The sequence below is a fragment of the Oculina patagonica genome, chromosome 4 (assembly GCF_052425735.1).
Source record: "Oculina patagonica isolate OP01 chromosome 4, crgOcupat, whole genome shotgun sequence".
Classification (NCBI taxonomy): Eukaryota; Metazoa; Cnidaria; class Anthozoa; order Scleractinia; family Oculinidae; genus Oculina; species Oculina patagonica.
The window spans coordinates 47,543,601-47,567,850 of NC_135761.1; the positions used below are offsets into that span (position 1 = coordinate 47,543,601).

The 24,250-nt window shown below is 37.9% G+C and overlaps 1 protein-coding gene and 1 pseudogene across 2 annotated transcripts in view; both read left to right on the forward strand.

The window, feature by feature from the left end:
- The first annotated feature begins 1,846 nt into the window (after positions 1–1,846).
- Positions 1,847–24,250, forward strand: part of LOC144652522 (uncharacterized) — a 51,479-nt gene continuing 29,075 nt past the window's right edge. The window contains exons 1-10 of the mRNA XM_078512550.1: positions 1,847–1,957; positions 4,951–5,035; positions 5,477–5,802; positions 7,083–7,224; positions 7,783–8,108; positions 8,921–9,065; positions 9,351–9,529; positions 9,906–10,049; positions 10,861–11,008; positions 11,863–12,191. Of these exons, the coding sequence (XP_078368676.1) occupies positions 1,880–1,957; positions 4,951–5,035; positions 5,477–5,802; positions 7,083–7,224; positions 7,783–8,108; positions 8,921–9,065; positions 9,351–9,529; positions 9,906–10,049; positions 10,861–11,008; positions 11,863–12,191 (1,902 nt within the window). The 5' untranslated portion in view covers positions 1,847–1,879. The remainder of the gene's footprint in view (positions 1,958–4,950; positions 5,036–5,476; positions 5,803–7,082; positions 7,225–7,782; positions 8,109–8,920; positions 9,066–9,350; positions 9,530–9,905; positions 10,050–10,860; positions 11,009–11,862; positions 12,192–24,250) is intronic.
- Positions 12,627–23,085, forward strand: LOC144647946 (uncharacterized; annotated as a pseudogene). Its single transcript, XR_013569651.1, has 7 exons — positions 12,627–12,795; positions 13,433–13,758; positions 14,349–14,492; positions 18,762–18,887; positions 19,748–20,173; positions 20,748–20,885; positions 22,739–23,085. The product of XR_013569651.1 is annotated as an uncharacterized LOC144647946 (transcript).

The window sequence follows — 24,250 nt, forward strand, 5'->3', positions numbered from 1 at the left end:
ATAGTTACCATCGTATGTAGCCTAAATTTGAGTTGGGTGTATCAAATCGCGCCTATTAAATTAAAAATAAAATGTTAAAACAGCGCCGTTGATAATCGCTCTACTTGCAGATAACAAAGCTCAAACATTTTCTTAAACCTCCAAATTCGCCTACTGGAAGTCTCTGACTCAGAGCGAAAATTCCTTCACGCATTTAACAACAACATTTTGAAGAGTGTACATATATACGGTAAGGGTCGAGTGACAATATTGCAAAACACTAATGAAGGACTATCACCCTGAAACAGTGTAGGCGACAAAACGTACGACAGCAAGGATAATTTTAGGGACTATATCAGGAAAAGAAGTGTTCATCTATGATTTTTCAACATTTTGAAAACCACAAATATCTCAAATTAGAATTCAGAATTTAACGGATGTTTATTGACTTATAGCGATCGCTGAAAGTACAGATTTCAATCGCGGCGCTTATGAAGTCGAAACTGTGAGTCTTCCTTGAACGTAGAATCATCAATTTTAATTTTTTTCAACAAATCACTTCTCTAACAAAATTTTGCAAATTGCAACCTATTTTATTGAGCCTACATTCACTTCAAAGTAACCAAGGAATTGCACATAATTATGTTAAATCAAATACATCAGTTCAGTTCCTGTTTGTTTTGACTTTGGTTTTTGCCAATTTTGTAGACAGTTCCTTCCATCAAAGTGCTAAACGGAAGGATACATTTTTTTTATTTTCGATCATCTTATTTTTTTCTAGCATTTTAGCAAATAAACGACAATTCTTTATTTCTTTATTATTTTACTCATACTTACAGACCAACAAACTATCTTGGAACGAAATTTCACTTTTTTCTGTATTGATTCAACATAAGCGATCGAAGTTAATTTAATGAATGCGTTGACACAAACGCATGGTTAAATAAACTTCCTTCCAAAAACAAAGTCACGCAATATTACTGTGAAGTTAGCAGAAAATATTTACTTTTTAGTGGGTAACGCTAATCATTCTGTACACAGTACAGGCCATTACATCACTTCAAGCTACTTCATTACATCGGAAACGGTTTCAATTGCGTGGAAACGAGGTGCGGTTTGACTGAACGTCCAATAAATGCTGTAACTACTACTGAGCCATAGAAAATTATTTCACTGTCAGTTTAATTCGCTGGGTCACGAGTGACTGCTATTAAATTTTTGACCATTTTGATGTCAGTGTCAGGAAATTGATTAATACAAATCAGCCAATGTACTGTTTGCATGGCAACCACGACGGCTTTTTACGATGATATCATAAAGAGCTTCCTTATTTTTTGAAAGCTGACAAACATTGCTTTTGTTATACATGGCTGTGGACTTTATGGAAAAGTATTCGACCCTGAGCAATGTGTCTCCAAAACTAATAACGGTATTAAAGTGTGAGAGTATAGAGGTCTATAGAGTATATTTACCATCGAACTTTGAGGGGAAGGGTTGCTGTTGACAACTTTTTCGCTGAAATTAATTCTATTTTAAACACAGTGATTCGATTTCTATTAGTGTGGGATCGAAGAATCCTACCAAAATGTAAAGATAGCAATCTGACTAAATCAGCTGTAAAATCTTTAGGGATTCAAAACAACTACCTACTTTTTTTTATGTGTTCCTTGACATTTCTTTTCGGTTTATTCCCCACTCCCCTGACCTTCTTTTCCTACCCTTCTATCCATCGGTAATTTGTTGTGCGTCCTTTCAAAAACAATAGGACTGCAAATATTGTACGAGATTTTTCGAGTCTTCCAAGACAATAGGATAATTCATTCAAAGTGATGTTCTTCTCCGGAGACCTTTGTCATTCCCTCGAGTTTCTGTTAAGGAAAGGACTTCAAAGACTTTCAGGATGACTTTTTTCTTGGTTAAGATTTTTATCGTCGCATTGGCGATATTGCTGTCTCAAGCAGAAGAAACTTCTTCAAAGGTATGATCTTCTTCATATTGTGCGTTGTGCTCTGTTTTTTTTTTCTTTTGTCCAAAGAAATCGAACAAAAAGATCCACATCGCAAGCATTCTTTCACCCTAAAAACTGGAGCACTTAAATTCAAAGGTTTAACTTGTTCGAGAAATAGATAAAGCAGTCGGCAACGTGAAATTTAGGATCAAATGAAAACATCGTAACGAGAAAAGGAAAAATTTTATCAGTTCCCGACATTTCTCTGCTAATACAAGAAGTTCGTTTTATTAGTTTTATCATCTAAAAGGTCTCAAGAAGAGAGTTTTTCCCGCAAGCTTTCTTTCAAACCTGATCAAACATAAAACTGGAACACTAAATTCAAAAGTTTAATTTGTTAGAGAAATAGATAAAGCAGTCGGCTGCGTGAAATTTAGAGTATTATCGAACAACTGTAGTAACGCGAAAAGAGAAGTTTTGATCAGTCCCCGCCTTCTTTCTGCTAAAAAAAAAAATTATGTTATTAGTTTTATCAGCTAAAAAGGTGTCAAGAAAGAAAATTTTTCTGCTTCGGTTGTGCATTCAGCTGAAAGAGAGAAAGATAAAATTGAAGTAATCCTACTAGATTTTCTGTATTGTACGGATTTCAGAATTATCATCTCGATAAAAACATCCACCTTTTATCTTGTGAATAATAATACTTGACTTTTAGCGATCATTTCTGGCGCCGTTTCAGAACTTTCTGCGTTTGTTTCGTTGAATGCATGTTGCTCTTTATTTCCTTCCTTCAGATAACTTTCTTTATGAGATTTTGTCTTGAGTGGAGTATAACTGGTTTTGGGGCATTTATAGTTCAGAAAACGATTTTTACAAAAGGAAAACCGGCTGAAAACCGAAAACGTTCTTTTTTGCTCAATTTTATCAAGTTACGTTTCCTCTCCAAGAATAGTGATGTAAAATTTGTAACAAGTCAGGACATGAAAGATATTGTTTATTTGGAAGGGGGGGGGGGGGGGGGGGGGGGTGTCGTACTGTTTGTTGTTTGACGTGTTGACCCAGGGTCCCCCCATCACCCTGAAAACAGACAGATGGAAACAAGTAAAGATTTTCTAAAATACTCAGATATTTTTATGGTTTACTAGTGTGGAAATAATCCTACCCAAATGTAAAGACCTCAATCTGACTAATCAGCTTTAAAATCTTTAGGGATTCAAAACAACTATCTACCTTTTTCAAATGCGTTCCTTGACATGCCTTGAGGTATATTCCCTACTCCCCTGATCTTCTTTTCCTACCCTTCTATCCCTCGGTCATTTGTTGTGTGTACTATCAAAAACAATAGGACTGCAAATATTGTACGAGATTTTTCGACTTTTCCAAACAATAAAATAATTCATTCAAAGTTATGTTTTTCTCCGGAGACCTTTGTCATTCTCTCAAGTTTCTGTTAAGGGAAGGACTTCAAGGCAACTTTCAGGATGACTTGCTTCTTGGTTAAGATTTTTCTCGTCGCATCGGTGATATTGCTCTCTCAAGCGGAAGAAACTTCTCCAAAGGTATGATTTTCTTCATATTGCGAGTAATTCTCTGTTTTTTTCACAACGAAATCGTACAAAAAAGATCCGCATCGCAAGCTTTCTTTCGTACATGAAACTGGAGCACTAACGTCAAATGCTTAATTTGTTAGAGAAATATATAGATAAGTCAGGTGGCAACGTGAAATTTAGGTTCAAATCGAATACAAAATGTAATAACGTGAAAAGAGAGAAGTTTTGATCGGTCTTCGACAATTCTATGATAGAAAAATAAGTTTTTACTATAAGTTTTATCAGCTAAAAGGTCTCAAGAAGAGAGTTTTTCTGCTTCGGTCGTGCATTTAGCTAAAATCGAAATGATTCCTTTTTTCTTGTATGTAAAAGTCAATAAAGATATTGAATTTACTGATCATTTTTGGCACCGTTTCAGAGTGTGTAGCGTAGAATTCAAGTTTTTTTTCTAAATTTTCTTTCTTTTAGATAACTTTCTTGATGAGATTTTGTCTTGAGATGAGTATATCTGGTTTTGAGGCTATTATAGTGTAAAAAGCGTTTCTTTACAAAAAGGAAAACAACTGAAATCCGAAAACGTTCTCTTTTGCTCAATTTCGTCAAGTAACGTTTCCTCTCCAAGAATAGTGCTGTAAAAATTAATTTGTAACAAGTCAGGACATGAAATATATTGTTTACTTGGTGGGTGGGGGGGGGGGGGCATCCAATTTGTTGTTTGGAGTGTTGAACCAGGGTCCTCTCCTCCCTCTGAAAACAGGAAGATAGATACAACGAAGCTTAATAAAGACATCCCAAAGCTTAGTATTTATATAACACCTGACGGGCGTTGTGTTCTTTAACTTTAATTTCCTCTTCATAGTGGCTAGTGACTTTATAGTGACAAATAGGTTCGTTGCTATCTCTATTGTTTGGAAGCTCTTACACACAAACATCGCTTGAAAACCCTCAACCCCCTAATATAAATGCTGGTTTATGATGATGTATCCTCATTTTTTGTTTCGACAACGTAAAATAGGCAACTGTTGTGTCAACATAAATCTCAATTTAATGATTATGATTGCTTTTTGTTAAGAGTTTTTCAACATTTTTGTTTCGATTGTAACAAACAGAAAATGTTGAGAGAACACTGGAAAAAACTATTTGTTTGAAAATTCAGTGCCATTAGATCCTCGTCAAATTTTTGCAAAACAAAAATAGCTTAACTCTTATAACAGAAAAATCTTTCTTTCACATTTAGCAGATTTTTGATTTTGGTATAGAGTCAGTTCTTTAATGATTTTCTGTTAGTTTGAACAATCCATTAGTCACTGAAAAAAACACTTGTGCGAACAATTCAGCGGATTATCGAAAAAGAATTTAAGGGAGTCTAATTTCTTGGCTTAAAAGCGTACATTGAAAACCGAAAATTGGGAATATTTAACAGAATCATTCACGACGCAATCACAAAAAGTCTTCTTTCTTTCCTTCTTTTCTCAGTTTCATAGCATCACTGATGACAACCACCAACCAGGCAGACTGTTTTCACTTCAGAAAAGAAGTATTTATACCAACCCTTTGTTAGGTAAGCAGCCTGAGAATGCAGATCTGATTTTCTGAAGTTCAGGTCACAATAGCAATTTGTAGTAATTTGTGGACACTTTTACAGATTGCTAACTTTTTTTAATTGACCTAGGGATTTTTAATCATCTTAGTTATATTTGCCTGACCTTAAATGCTATTTGAACTAAACGTGAAGGTATACTTGCAGTCAGCTTTAAACTTTTGCTTCTTGAGTTTTCAGTGTTGTATATAACGACACCTGTCGGTGATGATGTAGTTGTGTAAAAATGTACGAAACATAATTTTATGCTGCTCTAATATTAAAAGAAGAGGAAGTTGACTTAATTGAGAGAACTATATGGTAATATTTTATGACGTTATTTACTTTTTTAACTAGAATCATTACGACAGTTATATAAACCAAAAAAATAAACAAAAATAAACGCAATTCATTCTTTTTCAGTTTACCGCTGTGCCCTTCCTCTTGGTTTGGAAAATGGTCACGTGCCAGATGGCGCATTTTCTGCTTCTTCCAGTTACAATTCCAAATATTTTCCAGCGCGTTCCAGGTTAAACATACATTCTGATAGTAAAGGATATGGAGCCTGGGGAGCAAAAACCAATGACGGCAAACAGTGGCTACAAATAGACTTTGGGGAACTGGTGCACGTGACTAAAGTGGCCACACAAGGACAGCAAGGCGCTAACAATTGGGTAACGAAGTACACTCTCTCTTATAGTGTGGACGGAATGCACTGGGCCGAGTACAAGGAAAACAGTGTAACATGGGTAAGGAAAGGAGGTCTTTAATAAAAACATCTATCGAGTTTATTTACAGAAGCTACACACCAAGTCTACCCGTAAGAGATGTTTACATAAAATGAAAATTTCTTGACAACTTTTAAAAAAGTTGTGGTTTTAGTAAAATAGGTAATTTTTGTTTGTGCAAAGATTCTATAATTAGAACAGACGTCTCACCAAGAACTAGAATGGGTGTCTCGCCATGAAATGGAACAGATTTCTTACCAATAACTAGAACACACGTCTCATTGTGAAAAATTAAAGAACTAAATTAAATCCAGAAACAAATTTACATACAATTACTTGGTGCTGCACACGCAAGGTTATAATGGTTATAATAAGTTCTAATTAAAAAAAAAAACAGACTGAACTGCATAATATTTTACTAATAAAACTAGTAAAAGCGTAACACATCTGGTAAAATCATACTGGCTGTGTGTAAGGAAAATTTCACAGTATAGATGGTCAACGTTCTTAGCTGTTGGCCTAGTCCCCTACACCTTGCCTCCTATCATTAGTACGGACATTATAACAATAAAAGAATTATATTGTTCAAAAAGATAAGGCAAGGTAGTTCCCAGTGATGGTGATTTGAATGTTAAAACGTGGTCTGATCCTCTTTTCTCTGGTGTGTAAGTACAACAGTACTACTAGTGCAAGGAATGTATAGATAATGAAATATATAAAATACAATATAACTACAGACAGTACTGTTTCGGCCTTCTGGGCCTCATCAGTGCAGTGCTGATGCTAGGTTGGAGGTTAAGCTGTATAGCTATCCCAAATGATCCCACACTTGTAGTATCATTTAAGCCATGCCAGAGTGCTCAAACTAGAAAAACTAGTGAGCATGCGCAATGTTAGCGGCAATGACTCATCCTAGTAGAGTGCTCAATTTGGACATGAAAGAGAAGCTTTGTAATGCCAAAGAGCTATATCTAACTGCAGACAGTACTGTTTCGGCCTTCTGGGCCTCATCAGTGCAGTGCTGATGCTAGGATGGAGGTTAAGCTGTATAGCTACCCCAAATGATCCCATCAGGGATTCAAGATAAATCATCAGGGATTCAAGAGAAATCTTTCTTTACAGCTATTCAGAAGATTCACTGGGGTGTATTAACCGTCATCATTTTAACATTTTAGAGGAAAAATGATTTTGTTCATTACTGGTAGTTTTGGCATATTTTGTAACTGACCTGATGGCGAATTTCACACTTGGTGATATATAAATGCTGAAAATATAAATGCTAAATTAATTATTGCCTTTAGGTTTTTCCTGCTAACAACGATCAAAACACAGTTGTTGAACATCTGCTTGTAACACCATTCAATGCTCGGCTCATTCGGTTCCATCCTAAGAGTTACAAGGGACACACTTCTATGAGGGCGGAGGTATTTGGCTGTAGAAATGGTATGTGTATGAATCCTATGATTCCCCTACATATCGTAAACTGATTGATGTTGGTCTCATCAGGGATTCAAGATAAATCTTTCTTTACAGCTATTCAGAAGATTCACTGGGGTGTATTAACCGTCATCATTTTAACATTTTAGAGGAAAATGATTTTGTTCATTACTGGTAGTTTTGGCATATTTTGTAACTGACCTGATGGCGAATTTCACACTTGGTGATATAAAATTATGCAGTAGGACAGTTAACCTGAAACCAGCCTGAGGTTGTCCAATTAAGTGTTTTAGTCTAACAGCTAAAGATAAGAGAAAAATGGCGTGGTCATGATCTAATCAGAGCACAAAGACAAATAAACAATGATTTTCTTCAAAAAAAGGTCCAGTTGGTTATGTGCCACTTTTTGTTACATTTTGTCACATTCTTTATATAATTGGCATATAGTTCGTTTTAAACACATTGCGTAAGCTATATACACTATCAGCTGTCGCAGATTTGCTTATTAGAGAGGGTCAGCGCATAGTTAATTGAAAGAAGACCTTGCATTATTTTCGTTTTTAGTTCACAGTTGTTCAGTGTCACTTGGTTTGGAAGACAAAAGGATCTCTGACAGTGCATTTACAGCGTCTAGCAGTTATAACCACCATCACCGGCCCTCACTTGCGAGGCTGAACATTTTGTCTGATGGCAAGCATGTTGGTACCTGGTGTCCAAAAGCAAAAAGTACTAATCAGTGGCTTCAGATAGACTTGGGAGAAATCACTGCAGTGACAAAAGTGGCAACTCAAGGCCGGTACAACAGTGAGGACAGAGTGAAAACTTACACGCTGTCATACAGTGTTGATGGAATGCACTGGACTGCTTACAAACAACGTGCTACAGAGAGGGTAAGCTAACCTTTCTAAAACTACCATTAGCGTCGTTCTTAAATTATTAGTTTACTCTAATCTCGTTCCCAGATCTCGTGGGCGAAGCTGAAGGCGAGATCCTCGCCTTCCGGCTTGTCTACCTGCGAGATGTGGGAACGAGATTAAGTTTACTCACTACCAATTTCCCATAAATAAAACAACAACAAAAATAACAATAAAACAACAAAGGAAGAAAAAAAACTGGGACTGGCATGAAACTGCCCAATCATAAAAGAGATGAACATCCAACCACTGCTTTTTACTACAGAAAATAAATAAGTAAACTTTTTGGTAGATCAGAGCGAAAAAAGTATTATAATATTTCATAAACGAACAAAACTCGTAAAAATGATGAACCACGTGTAGATTTCTTTTCTAAGTAGCTTTTGTCACATCTGACAATTGTAATTTCAACTCCGGTCGTTATCGGCTTGCGAACGTAACTTAAAGGAAAAGGTTTACTTTTAGGGAGAAAATTATTATATGGCATAGTCAAGTCTGGTTAATGTCTGAATAGGCCATTTTACAGTTGTCTGCTCAGTGACCTGGCCTTTGAATGAAAGTGAAGCTAAAGGTGACCTTGTTTTGATAAAGACCTCACTGTTTTTGTTTTGTTAATCATGTTGTTCTGATGCTAACTAGTTTTCATTTACATAATAATGCAGAGAGGTTTGTATTAATGCAAGGTCACCTCCAGCCTCACTACCATTCAAAGGCCAGGTCACTTGGCAGCCAACTGTAAAATGGACTATTATCAAAATTTGTTTCAATGTAAGGTATTGTTATTTCAGGTGTTTGCTGGGAATACTGACAGGAACACTGTCATTACACACTCTCTGAAACCTCACATCGAGGCTCGCTACGTCCGCTTTCATCCGAAGGCTTACAACCACAATGTACCTTGTCTGAGAGCTGAGCTTTACGGCTGCCGAAGTGGTAAAGAATCTTAATTTGCCCTTTTTATATCTAACATTACCAGATATTGTAATTGCATAGCTGCAAGAATGGGTTTTAATTAAAAGCTGTGTATTTTGAAAAATGTAAGTCAGTTCTGTAATACCATGTTGGGCAAGAAAAAATGTAAACATAGTGCTGAATATTTTACTTTGCTATGCACAAAGTAGAACTGTTTGTTGTGGGTTTTCAAAACCTCTAAGTTCTCATTTCTGTAAAAAATGTTTTATTTCTGTTGAATAAATTTTTTGTTTGATTTTTATCCAGTTAAGACCTGCTTAATGCCTGTTGGTGCGGAGGACGGTAGACTTCCAGATGAAGCGTTTACAGCCTCATCCTCGGCCAGTTCTAGCTACCTTCCAAACAGAGGCAGGCTTAACTTGATACCAAGTGGAGGAAAGATTTGTTGGGCTGCTGCTAAAACTGATGGCAATCAGTGGCTTCAGGTACGACAATGACCGTTTTGTTAACTTGTAAGTGAAATATGGTCTTTGTAGTTGAGGCCCTCTTTGTGAATGTTTTTCCGATATCATGAAGTTTGGATTGGAATTCCATCCTAACAGAAGTTCATAACAAGTCTGGTTTTACCAGAAAAATCCCCCCCCCCCCCTTTTTTAAAAAAAAATATATATAAAAGAAAATGGGGTGGTCGTGCATGGTAGAAAACTTTTTACGAGTAAAAGATTAGATTTCTTAAGCATTCAAAGCCTGGAAACTCAAGACATCTTTCAAAAATCTTTGCCATTAACCTTAATTACTCTATAGAAACCAAAGTTTATGATAGAGACCAGAGATGCTTTTTAAAAGATGCTCTTATTTTAGGTAAAACTGGGTCGTTTGTACAATATAAGGGGTGTGGCTACTCAGGGTCGACATGATGCCAATCAATGGGTGACAAGTTTCTCATTGGCTTACACCGCAGACGACTTCAATTGGATTTACATCCGGGAGAACAGCCAAATCAAGGTAAAGGAAAAAGAAAGAGTCATAAGAATACCATTTCTCAAGTACCTGTTTCCATTTTGTCTTAATTTTTTATTTTAATGCATGACAATTATGACTTAACTGCATTTAGTTTACTGTCAAAGTGGTCAAAGTGGATTTGATAGGGTAAAGTGACCGACATTGTAGACTTTTTAGTCATCTGTGTAGTGACTTTACAAGGATCAAAGCAAGTCTGAGTCTGCATGACCGACTGACTGAGACAGACTGGCTGGCTTGCTGGCTGACTGACAACTGGCTGACTGGCTGACTGACTGACTGACTGATTGACTGATTGACTGGCTGGCTGGCTGACAGACTGACTGACTGACTTACTACCTAACTGACCGACTGTCTGACTGGCTGGCTGGCTGGCTGACTGACTTACTGACTGACTAAAAGGCTGCCCGAGGGACGAACGGAATAAACTGACAGAGTGACTGAATAACTGACTAGCTGCAGGCTGGTTAGCTGGTTGACCGACTGGCTGATTAACTGACTGACTGACTGACTAATACTGACTGACTGACTGACTGACTGACTGACTGACTGACTGACTGGCTATTTAACTGACCGACTGGCCGGCTGGCTGACTGACTTACTGACTGACTCAAAGGCTGCCCGAGGGACGATAGGACTAAACTGACAGAGTGACTGACTAACTGACGGGCTGGCTGGCTGGTTAGCTGGCCGACCGACTGGCTGGTTCACTGACCGACTGACAGACTGTCTGACTGACTTACTGGTTGATTTGTTTGATTGACTTAATTGAACGATTGACTGATTTATTCTACAGACTTTCCTCGGCAACAGCGACAAGACAACAGTCGTGAAACATTTCTTTAGTCCGGACACTCGGGTTTTTGCCAGAAGTATTCGTTTCCATCCTAAAGCTTGGGTTGGTCACATCTCAATGCGAGTAGAGATTTATGGTTGCAAAGAAGGTAAAGTAATTGACTTCTTACTTTCTTTTTCCCGATCCTCTCAGGAGAAACGGCGTCTGACCAATTCAATCTGAGTAAGCTCCCTAGAAAAAGACTAACAGAAATGGTATTTGTTCATAGGACAGTGTTCTGTCATTCAGTGTACAACTAAGTGAACCATTCAGTGAAGTGTCAAGTATAATTATTTTTAAGTGAGACACTATTAGACACACTATGCGTGATAGCCCCGCCTCAGTATCTCTGGCATTTGCATTTCGAATAAAGCAAGTGTTAGGAATTTGGAAAATAAGGAATCCTCAAATTAAACTTCTAAAACGGGGAGTAAGACTTTTAGCAAAGAGATTTACATATTCAAGTCTAGGGTTGCTATGTGGTTGTAGTGTTCCCTGGGGATTACTTAGCTTCAGCCGACAGAACACAATCTAATTCTTCAGTGTTTACACGGGCGGCGAAAACTAATAGGACGAAATTATAACAAGTGAACAACAAAGATTAAATCAAAAAAACAATATAGGAGCAAAATAATTATAAGTTACTATTCTGATGGCTAAACGCCGGGAATTATTAAAAGGTAAAATTAAGCCAAAAAGGTCTCTGGGTTTGAAAAAACGATAGCATTGAAAAGGAATACTTTCAAGTATTGTTTTCCTTTATAAAAGGCGAAACGTAAATCTTAATGGTAAACGGTATCCCCGGATGACAGGTAACGCAAAACGCATAAAAGTACGCGATAGATCGTGGGACGCATTTAACTACCATACTTGGCAGTCAGATATATGTTTCCCATAGGCAAAAAAGCACAAACCAAAAGAAAAATAAAACAAACGGTTAATGAGTTTTCTTTTCTTTTACAGCCCGCAGTTGTTTTCTTCCGCTGGGGATGGAGAGCGGCCACCTCCCTGACAATGCAATATCAGCATCTACGTATCATAACGCCAATTACATCCCTCAGTTTTCCCGCCTTAATAAGATCCCAGCCTCAGGTAAGGCCGGGGCCTGGTGCACGCGCACTAACAATGGTAAAGAATGGCTGCAAGTTTACTTTGGGCGGGAAACCACAGTGAGCAAAGTGGCGACTCAGGGGAGGTATGACCATGACGCAAAGGTGACAAGCTACAGTTTGTCCTACAGTGTGGATGGTTCTCATTGGGCCTGGTACAGACTCGTTGATGGACATATTAAGGTATGAAAAGCTTTCCGGTTTGACGTCGTTTTGCTTTGTCTTTTAGGAAATATGAAAATAGAACTCTGGATTGCCCAAAAAACGATACAGTGCCTTTTGACGTAGTGAATATATGTAAAGGATGTAAAGGATATATATGTGGGCTGAAGTTGCAACATGAAAATGAACAAAGCGATCTTCCCAGTGTTCAAATGATCTAAGCAATTGATTTTTTTAGCAGCAAAAATTTTTCAAGGCTACAATGAGATTTGAACTCATGACCCCCTTTTATCAGCCGTGAAGGGTTAAAAAGCTCGCGTTACATGAGAACAGAGTGAAGATTATCATGCGTTTGCTTTTTAATGAAAGGGAAAAAACATAATAACCAACCTTGTGCAGGGGTACTACAACATAAATTACGTGAAAGAGTTTTTAACTGTGTTTACTCGTAAAAAAATGATTCAAGTGTTATTCATTTATCAGGTTTTTGGAGGTACCATTGACCGCAACACTCCAGTCTACCATTCTCTCCATTCACCAATTCAAGCGAAGTATCTTAGATTCCACCCCAAGACATGGACAGTTCATATCTGCATGAGAGCAGAGGTATATGGCTGCCAAGAAGGTAAATATAGCCTGTGCAATACAATATTATTATAATATACAAACAGGTCTATTTTAAAAGATGTCTGAAGATGTTTTCGCTATCTCCGAATTCGCTGTTCCTTTTAGAACATGGTTGCCAAATCTTTCACCTCTCTTGGACAAGGCAATTTTCTTTTCGACTTGCAAATAAAAGATATCACCTTTACGATAAGTCAATTGAAATCTATCTCGTGCGGGAAATGCGACCTTATTTCTATCAATTTGTGTAAATTGACAGTTGAATATTTTAATGCGGTGTAATAAAAAAGAAACAGGAGGACAAAACGAAGCTGTTCTACAGAAAAGCTGTTCTTCATGCACTTTCCAGCTGGCTGAGAAAAAAATTCAACCCATCTGGCTGGCCGTGTTTTGTGTAATCAGCAGTTTTCTTGCTTTCTAAAGTATAACCATGTAAAATTTCAAATCTAATGACTGGTTCGTTAGAAATCGTGCGTTTTCTCGGCCAGCTGGGAAGTGCATGAAGAACAGCTTTACTGTGGAACAGCTCCGTTCTGTCCTCCTGAAAGAAATGCTACCGGTAATCTCAAACATTTTTTTCTACAGCCAGATTTTTTAACTCGCACTCTTTGGTTTATGACAATAACGTGTTTCCTCAGGCTATCACTGCTCAATGTCCCTTGGAATGGAAGATGGCAGAATTCAAGACAGTGCCATGACTGCCTCGAGTTTCTACAGCAACAACCACGCCATAAAACTTGGCCGTTTGAATCAAGTAGCTGGTTCAGGTAAGGCAGGTGCCTGGTGTGTCAAGAAAAATAACGTCAACCAATGGCTTCAGATCGATCTCGGAACTCCCACAACCGTTACCAAAGTAGCAACACAAGGAAGACAAGATCATCCTCAATGGATAACCAGTTATTCGCTGTCTTACAGCCTTACAGGTTCTTTCTGGGTTCAGTACACGGTTCGCGGTAAAAAGAAGGTAATCACAATTTCACATTGTTTTATCAGCTCTGGCTCCTTCCTCAACCTCTCTTATTAGAGTCCTCTGCGAGTGAAATGAAGAGCAGGCAGTTATGGTTCCCCTTTTAAGTATTTTGTACTTTAAGTACTTTGTTGGCTGACACCATAATACGTAAGCGACTAAAGGGTAATGTATGATTTTTTTAGCATCCTCGGAGACGACTAAGAACAAGTCAATATTAATTATCTGTTTGAAAGAATGGCAATATCATCTTCCTTCACCCAGAATTTTCAGACTATGTGTAATAAGCCAATATTTAACAACTAATGGATGAGGCTGAGGTTGATATGAAAAATTGTGAAGATCATAGAAGGTGTTCTTCATAACAAACGAAAGACGAATTCAATAATTGCTTTACTATTCATTTAAAATATTTCTAGAGTTCTAAAAACACAAAACGCTTTTAAATGGGATCTCACTTCTTCTCTGTAACCCCTTCTATAACCGTTCGTTTCACCCGTTTAACGGAAAGCCGTTAGTGTACGTTTTCACAGGAAAGGTCAGATTTATTTAACTGCCAACCAATTCCACTCTAATTTCCATTTTAGGTTTTTCGAGGCAACTTTGATCGGGACACCATGGTTGTCCACAAAATCTTCCCGCCATTCCATGCCCGTTTTGTCCGAATCCACCCGTTGAAGTGGAACAACCACATCTGCTTTCGCGCTGAGTTGTACGGCTGTCCTATCAAGGTAAGAGTGGATAGAACCAGAAGATCCCACACATTATTCCGAGAAAACACTGAAAATAACAAAATGATGGTTAAAATGTATGTTGAGCCAGGCGATCAATACATTGCAGGTGGAAGGGGAATATGTTGGAGTTGTGGAATATCCCGCTTACACCTTAGCAGCGAAAAAGGCAAAAGCGCTGTCACTTGATGGAAAAAAATACAATAGAAAGTCATTGATGGCTGTGCAAAATTATAATAGTTACATAATTTGGAAAACCGAATGAAGCAAAAGAGTCCAAATGTTAAGCTCGCGCGGTCACATGATGTAAATAATTGTATTCAGTTTTTAACGAGCATGGAGGCGCAAAGAAAAATCACTGATTGGAGTCGAATGCTCTTTACACCTATCGGACGCACTAACAACTAAGCTATAGGAGATTGTGCAAACTTACTACGTAGGTTCATGTGTTACGTACCTACTACGAGGAACAGTTATGTCAAAGCGTCAAGCTCGTTTTATTCTTTGTAGCCCCATGGTCGGTGGGAGAAGCTAACACAACTCTTGATGACTTGTGTGCCTTTCTTAATCCTAGACGAACAGAAATTGAAATTACTCTGAAGACATCTAAAAAGCACATATGCGCGAATTAAAACAGATCGTTTCAGCTTTACATTTTTATGCCCACTCCACGATGGCGGGGTTAAGACATTCTGATCAAAGGCTCATGGATAAGATCTCCTATGACCATACCTGGTGGAAGACCCTGTGAAACCAATTTACGAGTAATATTTTTTTATAGTTTTCCTAAAACTGCTAGTCTTACGTTTGCTAAAACAAGAAATGTAGCTAGACGTGGAAATATAATAATTATAGTAGTTTTGATGAACTTAAAAGTAAATGAAGCTGTGACCAATCAATGATTACGGTGTAATATCATTTTTCAGGGCATCTAAAGATGAGAAAAGCTTTAGTAAGACGCCGCAGAAAGAAGAAATGGCTCATAAACTTGAAGTACACGGTCTATATGTAGGGGGTTACTTTCTTACGTCTTCAAGTTCGTAGAGTGTAGAATAAAGAGCTTTTCAAACTCAAAACTGCTTTTTGTCTTTGAGTCTTAATAATAACTCGTACAACTTCTCGTTCATTGTTTTTAATGCACTGCCGTCACTGTCATCCAAGTTACATTAGGAAACCATTTTGCCCTATCGAACATTCGCCACCTTTCCATTTTTTTCCCGTTCATCTGGAAGCACAGTGCTCAAGCCCTAGTTATCGGTCGGGTCATGGTTTGAGCCCTGGTCTTCGACCTAGCCTGGTGCCCTTTTAGCATTGTAGCAAAAAATTGGTTAGAATTTTAAAAAACGTCCTGATCACAGGTTTACAGAAATTCCGCTAGGTGAACCTGCACTCCTCCTGTTTGGTTTGTTGATTCGTTCAGACTTTACTGCCAGCAGTTCTTGGGTAGTAGATTGGTTTTAACAAAATCTTTATTATAATCGGCAAAATATTATTTACTTTCGGTTCTTGGACCATCGAAATCACTAGACCTAAAAATACTTCTAAACGTTTTACAATTTGATCGCATAAGAAACACAAATAAAATAGAACGCAGACTGAATTGTACTGAGTGACATTTGTATGGTTGGAGGAAAGATTTGACCCCACAATGACATCTTGTCGTACTTGCAAAAATGCCTTCTTATGGTGCTAATATCTTCCTCTTCTATACAAAATGCAACGTACTGTCATGATTGAGAATGCTACCTAATTAAACGCGTTCTTTTCAAAGCGAATGTTTTGAGAAAGTTTAAAATTTGTGCAAAGGTTATTTTACATCTTCAGTGAACCCTCAACCATTCTTGATAAGATCCTCTACTTCTCTTCCTGTTTAAAAAGAGTTCAAAAAAGAACGAGCGTGACGTGCAAGGATGGCGATTGAGTTTTATGTCCTTATTCTGATTCGTCCCCAGGTGTTGTTCGGCACGTGCTTGATGCGCGTGAAGATGTGAAAATGTTTTTTTTGCGTTTCGCTACCTAAGCATCCAGCCCCGTGCTCTTTACTGACGATACGCAATTGCGTCTGAGGTCAACAGATTACGCAGTCAAATACCCCCCAAAAGTCGGAATTCAAGCTACTAGCTGTAAAACATGATAGCATTACGCACGTGCAATAAGAGACGCAGTACAACTGAAGTTTGCGTACGTTCCCGAGGTCAAGTATATAAGTCGTTTGTTTCCCAGCCATTTTAACTCACTCTTTGCACGAGCTCGCGTCAATCGAAAAATCCTCCGCGTAACTATTGTGACAGCTCAGGGAAATTCAATAAAAGAATTTTTTTTATTTGTGAAAATTAACAGAAACTTGGAGAAAGTCTGAAGTACCTAGCAAGGGAAACAATAAAACTTTCACTAACTGAAAATGACTAATATTAATTTTAGCACCTCACGTGTCTCTCATCTAATCAGCGTGTTGAATCCAAGCCACACAACCTTGACCACTACTTTTAGCGTGAGCGTTCCAAGTCAGAGGCACTATCAGCTTATCCGTCAAATGTACGTGGGGAAATGGAGTTATAGGGTGACGCCCCAGCCGTGACAGGAGAGGAGGCACCGTCGGGTGTCGCACAACGTTTGGAGGCGGCTGCGCTGATCTTCTAGAGTGCGAAATGCTAAGCGAAATACACCGGACAGATTAATTACTATTTGAAGTTCTTTTTGGACTCGAACTGCTAGAGCGTTGACTTTCGACATCATTAGAGGCAGGAGTACATTTTAAGTACTTTTTGTTAGGAGGTTGCGTTTTTATATGGCCTTATTTTGTTTCGTTATTTGTTTACGTCCGAGGTTAGGTGATTCCTATTGTATTTTTTAGCTTAGACTAGGAAGGCGGAGATGTGGTGTAATTTCGACCCATAAAGACTGGGCTCTGGCAGTTTTGGGGTTAATGTTCGCCATGTGCTCGGAGTAGTTTTCTCTTGTACTTTTGCGTTAAATAAAAGCGTTATCTCCTAATACTTAACATTAGGTAGTTAAGGAAACTTTGAGTTTAGTTGCTCTGAATAAATGAAGCCATTGCTTTGATTTCTTTTAAGTGAAAACGGACATTTCTAGTACAACACAAGATCATCCTAAATTTTCCACGTCAGTTATGAAAGCACACACAAATTACCAAAAAAACACTCAATAAAATTAATTAATTTAATTAATTATCTGCCAACATCTCTCAAAGAAATAACAACAAGTAATTTGTTCAGGAATGATCAAAACATATTTTCTTCTCATACAGGAAAACAAAGATTTAACCAGAAGTGATAAGAGCAGTTTAATCAAGATACAAGTACTATAACCTTAATGTCTCGGCCATATATGTCAAGATTTTTACATTTGTAAACTTGTCCAAGCCGGGCTCTCTTCGTAAAGTCCATAAGGGTTCACTGCGAACTTCTTCCCAGGTATATGTTGTTTTAATAACATGTTTATCATTTGTTTCTGTGGTTTGAATATGCTCTCCTAGTTTTCAACGACCCGTAGTATTTTTTAAATCTTTACGCAATACATAATACCATTTACAATTCTGTTCTGCAATCGTCGACAGCGCTGCATTGAGTTTTAAAAAGTTTTTTGATTTTTATTAAATAAGTTAACTGGATTAAAAAAAAACTTCATCTAGCCTTTGCAATTTTTTTTTACAGTTCCAGCAACGGTCTCGCTCTATCTATTCCTCCTCGTTTTCCCCTCATTTCCATGAGTATTTTAGACTTTTCCTTTCGCGCGTAAGATTTCAGGAACAAAATCCGATTGCCGCGCAGTTTAGAACAACGCGTCAACGACTCGTCTCCAGGCCTAATCCGTGCCTACGTACGTACAAATGTACGCCTGCGTCATCCCAAAATTTTTGGTTTGACGGTTGACGAAATTTCGCTTATCTATTGATGCCTGGCTCGGCTATAACAAGATCATCTATAATCTGACCATTAAGCTTTGAAATCAAAAACACTTGCCAGTGTCATAAACATATATTTTCGATAAAATAGGTATTGCTCGAAAAGATACACTAACTCTTTCAGAACTCGACGGTGTGGTTTTTAACGACGAATCGTCTCTGCGGACACAGGTAATCGTTGTTTCAACAAATTCAACACTTTTTTGTTTCCAGCATTTATTTGATCGGAGTTTGCATGGTGAAGTGGCCCTGGGCTTCTTGTAGCACTGCTTTCAAAAAGGGTACTTGTCTTTTTATTTGCTTCATTTTTAGTGGCTTTGTCTAACGCTTTCTTTACTCCGTAGTCGGCAGCTCCACTGAGGCCCCCTGCAGCAATGGCTTTTCCCGCAGCTATTAGCGCTGGAATGAGTAATGGAAACAGTCCTCCTTTCTGCCTCTTTAGCCGCCTAGATCCTTTTCGTCTTCTTGACGTAACTTGTCGCTTGCGTTTGACTCTTTTTTGTTTTGGCATCGCCTTTTAGAAGCTTTTTCGCCTTTCTTCTTTCGTTTGGGTTCAGTAGGCAGTGAGTCATTAGGTTTGGAAGCCCTTTTTATACCCGCTGTTTGGCTTCGTAGCATACCAGCTCACATGATCCATTTTCAATTTTTAGGCAGTGACTCCACCAGTGTCGATCCTGACTTGGTCGCCAACCAAAATACTCGCAACGAGTGAGTTCAACTGAGTGTTTTTTTGGTTTGATCTTTTCCTTTCTTAGATTGACTGGGAAGGTGACTCAGTTTACTTAGGGAAGAATATTCACTGTTCAATAATTGAGGCAACTTAAGATGTTGGGATTCAATTGGTCTTCAGCCCCACGTGCTCAATATGTTTCGTGTCACTGAGATCACTTTTTATGAGTCTTTTAATAGAAAAAGTAATAATTAAAAACACGATGCAAGCGCGATGAGTCAAGCTATTCTGAAGACATGCACGCATACATGTAGCTTGTATGCAGTCTTCGACAAGCTGACTTTGGTTCATTTAATTCAAGTTACTGATTATCTTTTTGAAATGGACTGGATTAATCTGAAAAGTACATGCAAAAATACATTTTCAGGTTAACAGAAGGAGCTGTGAGGTTGTTTGAAAGCAGTCTATTGATCTTTTTGACAGAATTGCTGCTTCACTTAGACAGAAATTTTTTCCAAGTTTTCGTTGCAACGACGAAAGTTCTTGATTAACTATTCATTACTGTTGATTGGTCCTCTTTTGATTGTTGTACTACTTAGGATCCATCAAGTTGTGTTTTTATTCTTATACATGAATTTGTACTGTAATTTGTACATGTAGGTTACATGCTCAGAGCAGCAAGAGTTCCAGTACCCTTCAATGGATGTCACCTTGCATTTTCAAATTCCTGCTAACTACAGTGTTGACATTGATGTTAGAGACAATGCAAATGCTGAGGTCAGAGATCTTGAAGGGGGACCTTTTGAAATAACTACAGATCAAGGCACATGTCGTATGAAAAACCTCAAGGGATCACGCTTAGAAGTGATGACAAATAGTGGTGGTATTGAATGTGAATCTCAGTTATTGTTTGAGTACGGAAATCTTGACACCAAAAAAAGAAAGGAAAGATAGCTGTGAAAAAGTTGCAAGGGAAAGAATTTTGTGTTGGAACAGAGTATGGAGATATTGACGTGGGAGCTACATATGTTCTGAAGGCTGAGTTAACATCTGAAAGTGGTCTTGTCAAATTAGGGGATATTCATGGTAAGTACACAACTTGCTCCAACATGTTGTTCATGTAGTGTGACAGGGTTAGTCGAAAACACTAAGCCGGCTCATCTGCAAGCCCAGCTGGCCTTTCTGGCCTTGGCAACTCTAAAAGTTGGCTACCTAAATTTCTGTTTTCATATGAAATTTCACCCGGATTTAACTTCTATTTCAGCCAGAAAAATAATGTACTGTATGCCAGCAGCTGGCCCTTAGCGACATCTCTGGTGAGAGGTGTACATGTAGTGGCCTAATGGGTAGATCACTTGACTCTTATCAAGTGGCTTGGGTTTGAGCCCTGGTAGGGGTCACTGCGCTGTGCTCTTGAGTAAGATATTTTACTCTTACAGTGCCTTCCTCTGCCTGGATGTGTGAATGGATTTCAACAAACATAATTCTAGGGCTTGGGTTAACCCTACAATGGGGGGGGGGGGGGGGGGATAGAGGACACTCGACCCAATGATTTTCCATTGCAGACTTAACCTTAAGCTTACATAATGCACCTACATTCATATGTACCCAATCAATTATATGTTTTCTTCATATAGTAAATGTACTGAATTGTTTTTAGGTTTGACTGAGGTAAATGTTGAGGATGGAAACATTTCAATTGGATCAACATCTGGGACATTAAAAGCTGTGACAAAAAGTGGAAACATAGATGTGAGCCTATCAAAACATGACGATGTTACACTGGAAACCAACGAGGGTAAGCTGTATTAAAACGGTGGAATAGCCGATTCCCTCTATAGCGCGCGCCTGCAGGGAATCACGGTAGTTGTATTCATCAAACCATGCGCGAGACTCAGCAGCGTGCATCGTTGCTGAGTCTCGCGCATGGTTTGATGAATACAACTACCGTGATTCCCTGCAGGCGCGCACTATAGGCTGCATTCATTATGTATCCTACAGGGGGGACAGAGGATTTTAGGGGGGTTCTCAAATTTTTAGAGCAAAAAAAGGGGAGATATGAAAATTGTTTAAATATCTCCTGGGGGGATGCTTATTTTTTGTAAGATTCTGTCTAGCTTTTGTAATAGTTTTAAAAAGTGAAAAAAGAAATGATAAGTACAGCAGCTTCTTTCAAGCATTGTAGGCAACAAGGGTACCTCTATTATTCTGATAGACTATAGTACCTATTTTGAAGTTTTTTAAGTAGTGTGCCTGGCCTGTAGATGTAATGTTTTAATACAGTATAGAAAGTGAAACATCTAAAATGGAACCATTTAATGTAACCTCAGAAAAATGATAAGATAAGGAGAATAATGTCGCACTTGAGAGGAATGATGCTGAACGCCCGGAAAACGAGGGTGAAGAGGATGGCAACAGCGGAAATGAATCCGTGGATGAGTGTGATAGTGAGAGTGATGATGATGATGAGGTTGTTGCTTTTGTCAACGAGAGTGACAGTGAAACGCAGGTTCCTGTCAATACTCCTGGTAGTACTGGTACTCGAGCTGGCAGGCTATCTATACCTAATTCGCGCTACTTAGACTGGCTCGCATAGGTATGACATAAACAGTCAAAGCACTCTCGATGTTCTTATTAAACATGTCTCTTGAAATTTCAAACAAATGTAGTGTACTATTACCTTATTCTTACTAATTTTCGCGTGTACTTAATTTTGCGAAAATTCGGGAGCCGAATTTCGCGAGTATTAATTTTCGCGATTGCAAGAAAAATTAGAGCAAAAGTGTATTAAATTTCGCGATTTTGTCAGTGTTTTATTGACCAGTTGTTAAAGACTATGGAACTACTGGGAATATACAAAGGTCTGGCTCAAATGAAACTACAAGGAACCTCCAAATGTAAACTTTGTTGACTGTACTAAAGAGGTTTTGGCCAATTTACAAGCTAAAGAACAGTAATCAGAGGAAGGGTGCTTGTCGAAAACAAGACGGAAAAATACTACAAGGGTAGAAAGTTGTTAAAGTTCTAAACATTTTAAAATTTTATTTACTTTTACTTAACAATAAGGTAATTATTTTCGCGTGTGTAAATTTTGCGAGATATTTTTTTCGCGAATATTAAATTTCGCGATTATTTTAAAATCGCGAAAATTAGTACTCGCAAAAATTTGCAAGACAAAGGTATACAGATATTTATTTTGATATTTGTTGAGAGGGAGGAGGGGGGGGGGGGTGGGGTATTCATTTTTCGGCTGATTGCCTGGGGGGATTATGAAAATTTGTATGGGCCATGGGGGGATATAAAAAAATGGGCCGCTAAAAAAAAAAATCCTCTGTCCCCCCCTGTAGCATACATAATGAATGCAGCCATAGAGGGAATCAGGTATTGATTTTTGTTAACTAGACTATTCACCACTTCTATCTACATGTAGTGAGGAGAAACTATCCTTAATATAATACATTCAGCCTGTAACTGAAAGGGTTGATGCTGTCGTGGGATATGTAATTGTTATTATTTTAATTCAATCTGAAATTACCAGGTGATAACCTTCTTCTCTTCTACGTTTTGCCACTGACTGTGCAGCAATCATTAAAAGTGGATCTTAAAATTGAAATTTTATTTATTTTTTTTATTTAATTTTATTTCTTGCAGGAGACATAAACATCAAGTCGTTAGAGGATTCTCTTTGTTCAGAACTTCAAGTGAAGTCCACATCTATTGAAATAGATTCTAATATCAACGTGGTTATTGACCAAAAAAATAAACAAGAAAACTTTATCGTGATGTCGGGGAAACTCAACCCCAAAGAGAAAACGGAAGCAAAAACGAGGACAATCAAAGCAGAAGCGAAACAAGGAACTGTAAAGCTTGAAAAGAAAGACTGGTTTAGTTCTTTAAAATTTAGCTAATACAATGTGCTACGAATAGGAAAATAAAAAGGGAATTCTTTGCTTAAATCGTTGAATCCTGTTATTTTAGCCTGAAATGTTAATTATCTAGTCGTCCCCACTGCTCTAGCCTATTCCAGGCTCTCGGTAGTTATGGGAGAGCGCTTTAACTACCGAGAGCCTGGAACAGCCTACCACTGCTCTGGCAAAATCAAACTTAATTATAATATAATTTTACAATGTTTACTCTTTCCACATGTTTTACAATTTTTTTTTTTCACAGTGGCATTTGTTTCCTTTTTCGTTTCGTTTTCAGTTTTCGATGAGATCCATTTACGCTTTGCTTTACGTACGTGGGATTTGAGAACTGGAAACGAAATTGCCTGCTTTGCTGAGAATTGTCATCTTTAAATTGAGGTATTAATAAAGTGTTTACATTGTTAAATATTTCGCCGGTTATCAGTATGTTTACAAATGGTATCAGTATTTGGGAACTGAGGCAATTTGTATCAGTTTAATAATCATGTGAGCCTAACAGTCGTGAATTCAGAGTACCTATGCATGAAACAAAAGTTTAACTTCGTCTTAAATTTCTCCTGGATTTGAATTCAGCGCTGCAACCAAAAAGAAAACAAATGTGATCGTTTCGAAGATTCAGTCAATGTTAAAGGATTTTCTAAAATCTGTTAAGGCTGTGAGCTTACAGCGATTATAGACATTATACCATTACATACCATTACATTATACCATTACATCCACGAAAATTCATGTACATTACATCAAAATTGGCTTAAGTTGAAAATTCTATTTTAAAACGCGCGACGTTATCGAAGATAAGAGAAAAACGAATGTAAACAAAAAACACAGTTGTCGCGTGACTAGTTGTTGGCATTCAGTATCAGTTTGTTTACTCTATTGTGTAAATGTGACAGACAGTATAAATGTTTTCATGAACCTTTTTCATAAGCTTCATGTAGCTCAACCCTTGCTTACTGACTAGGACTAGAACGAAAGCGCCGAATTTATTTGCAACAACAGATCAGTCTGAGCCAATATTTTTCGTTTGGTTTTGAGCGGCAAAAAATATCTCTCACGACAGCTTCTGACGAGACGCAGGATTGAATAAACAAAAAAGCAAAATTTGACTACAATTTTGACATTTTAGTGAAAGACAGCGTAAAACGAATACTATTAACAATTTACGTGTACAACGTTTAAAGCGTGATTTCTTGTTGACTGCCTGGGTTTCTTGAATTGGTTCGTTCAATTTCGTCTT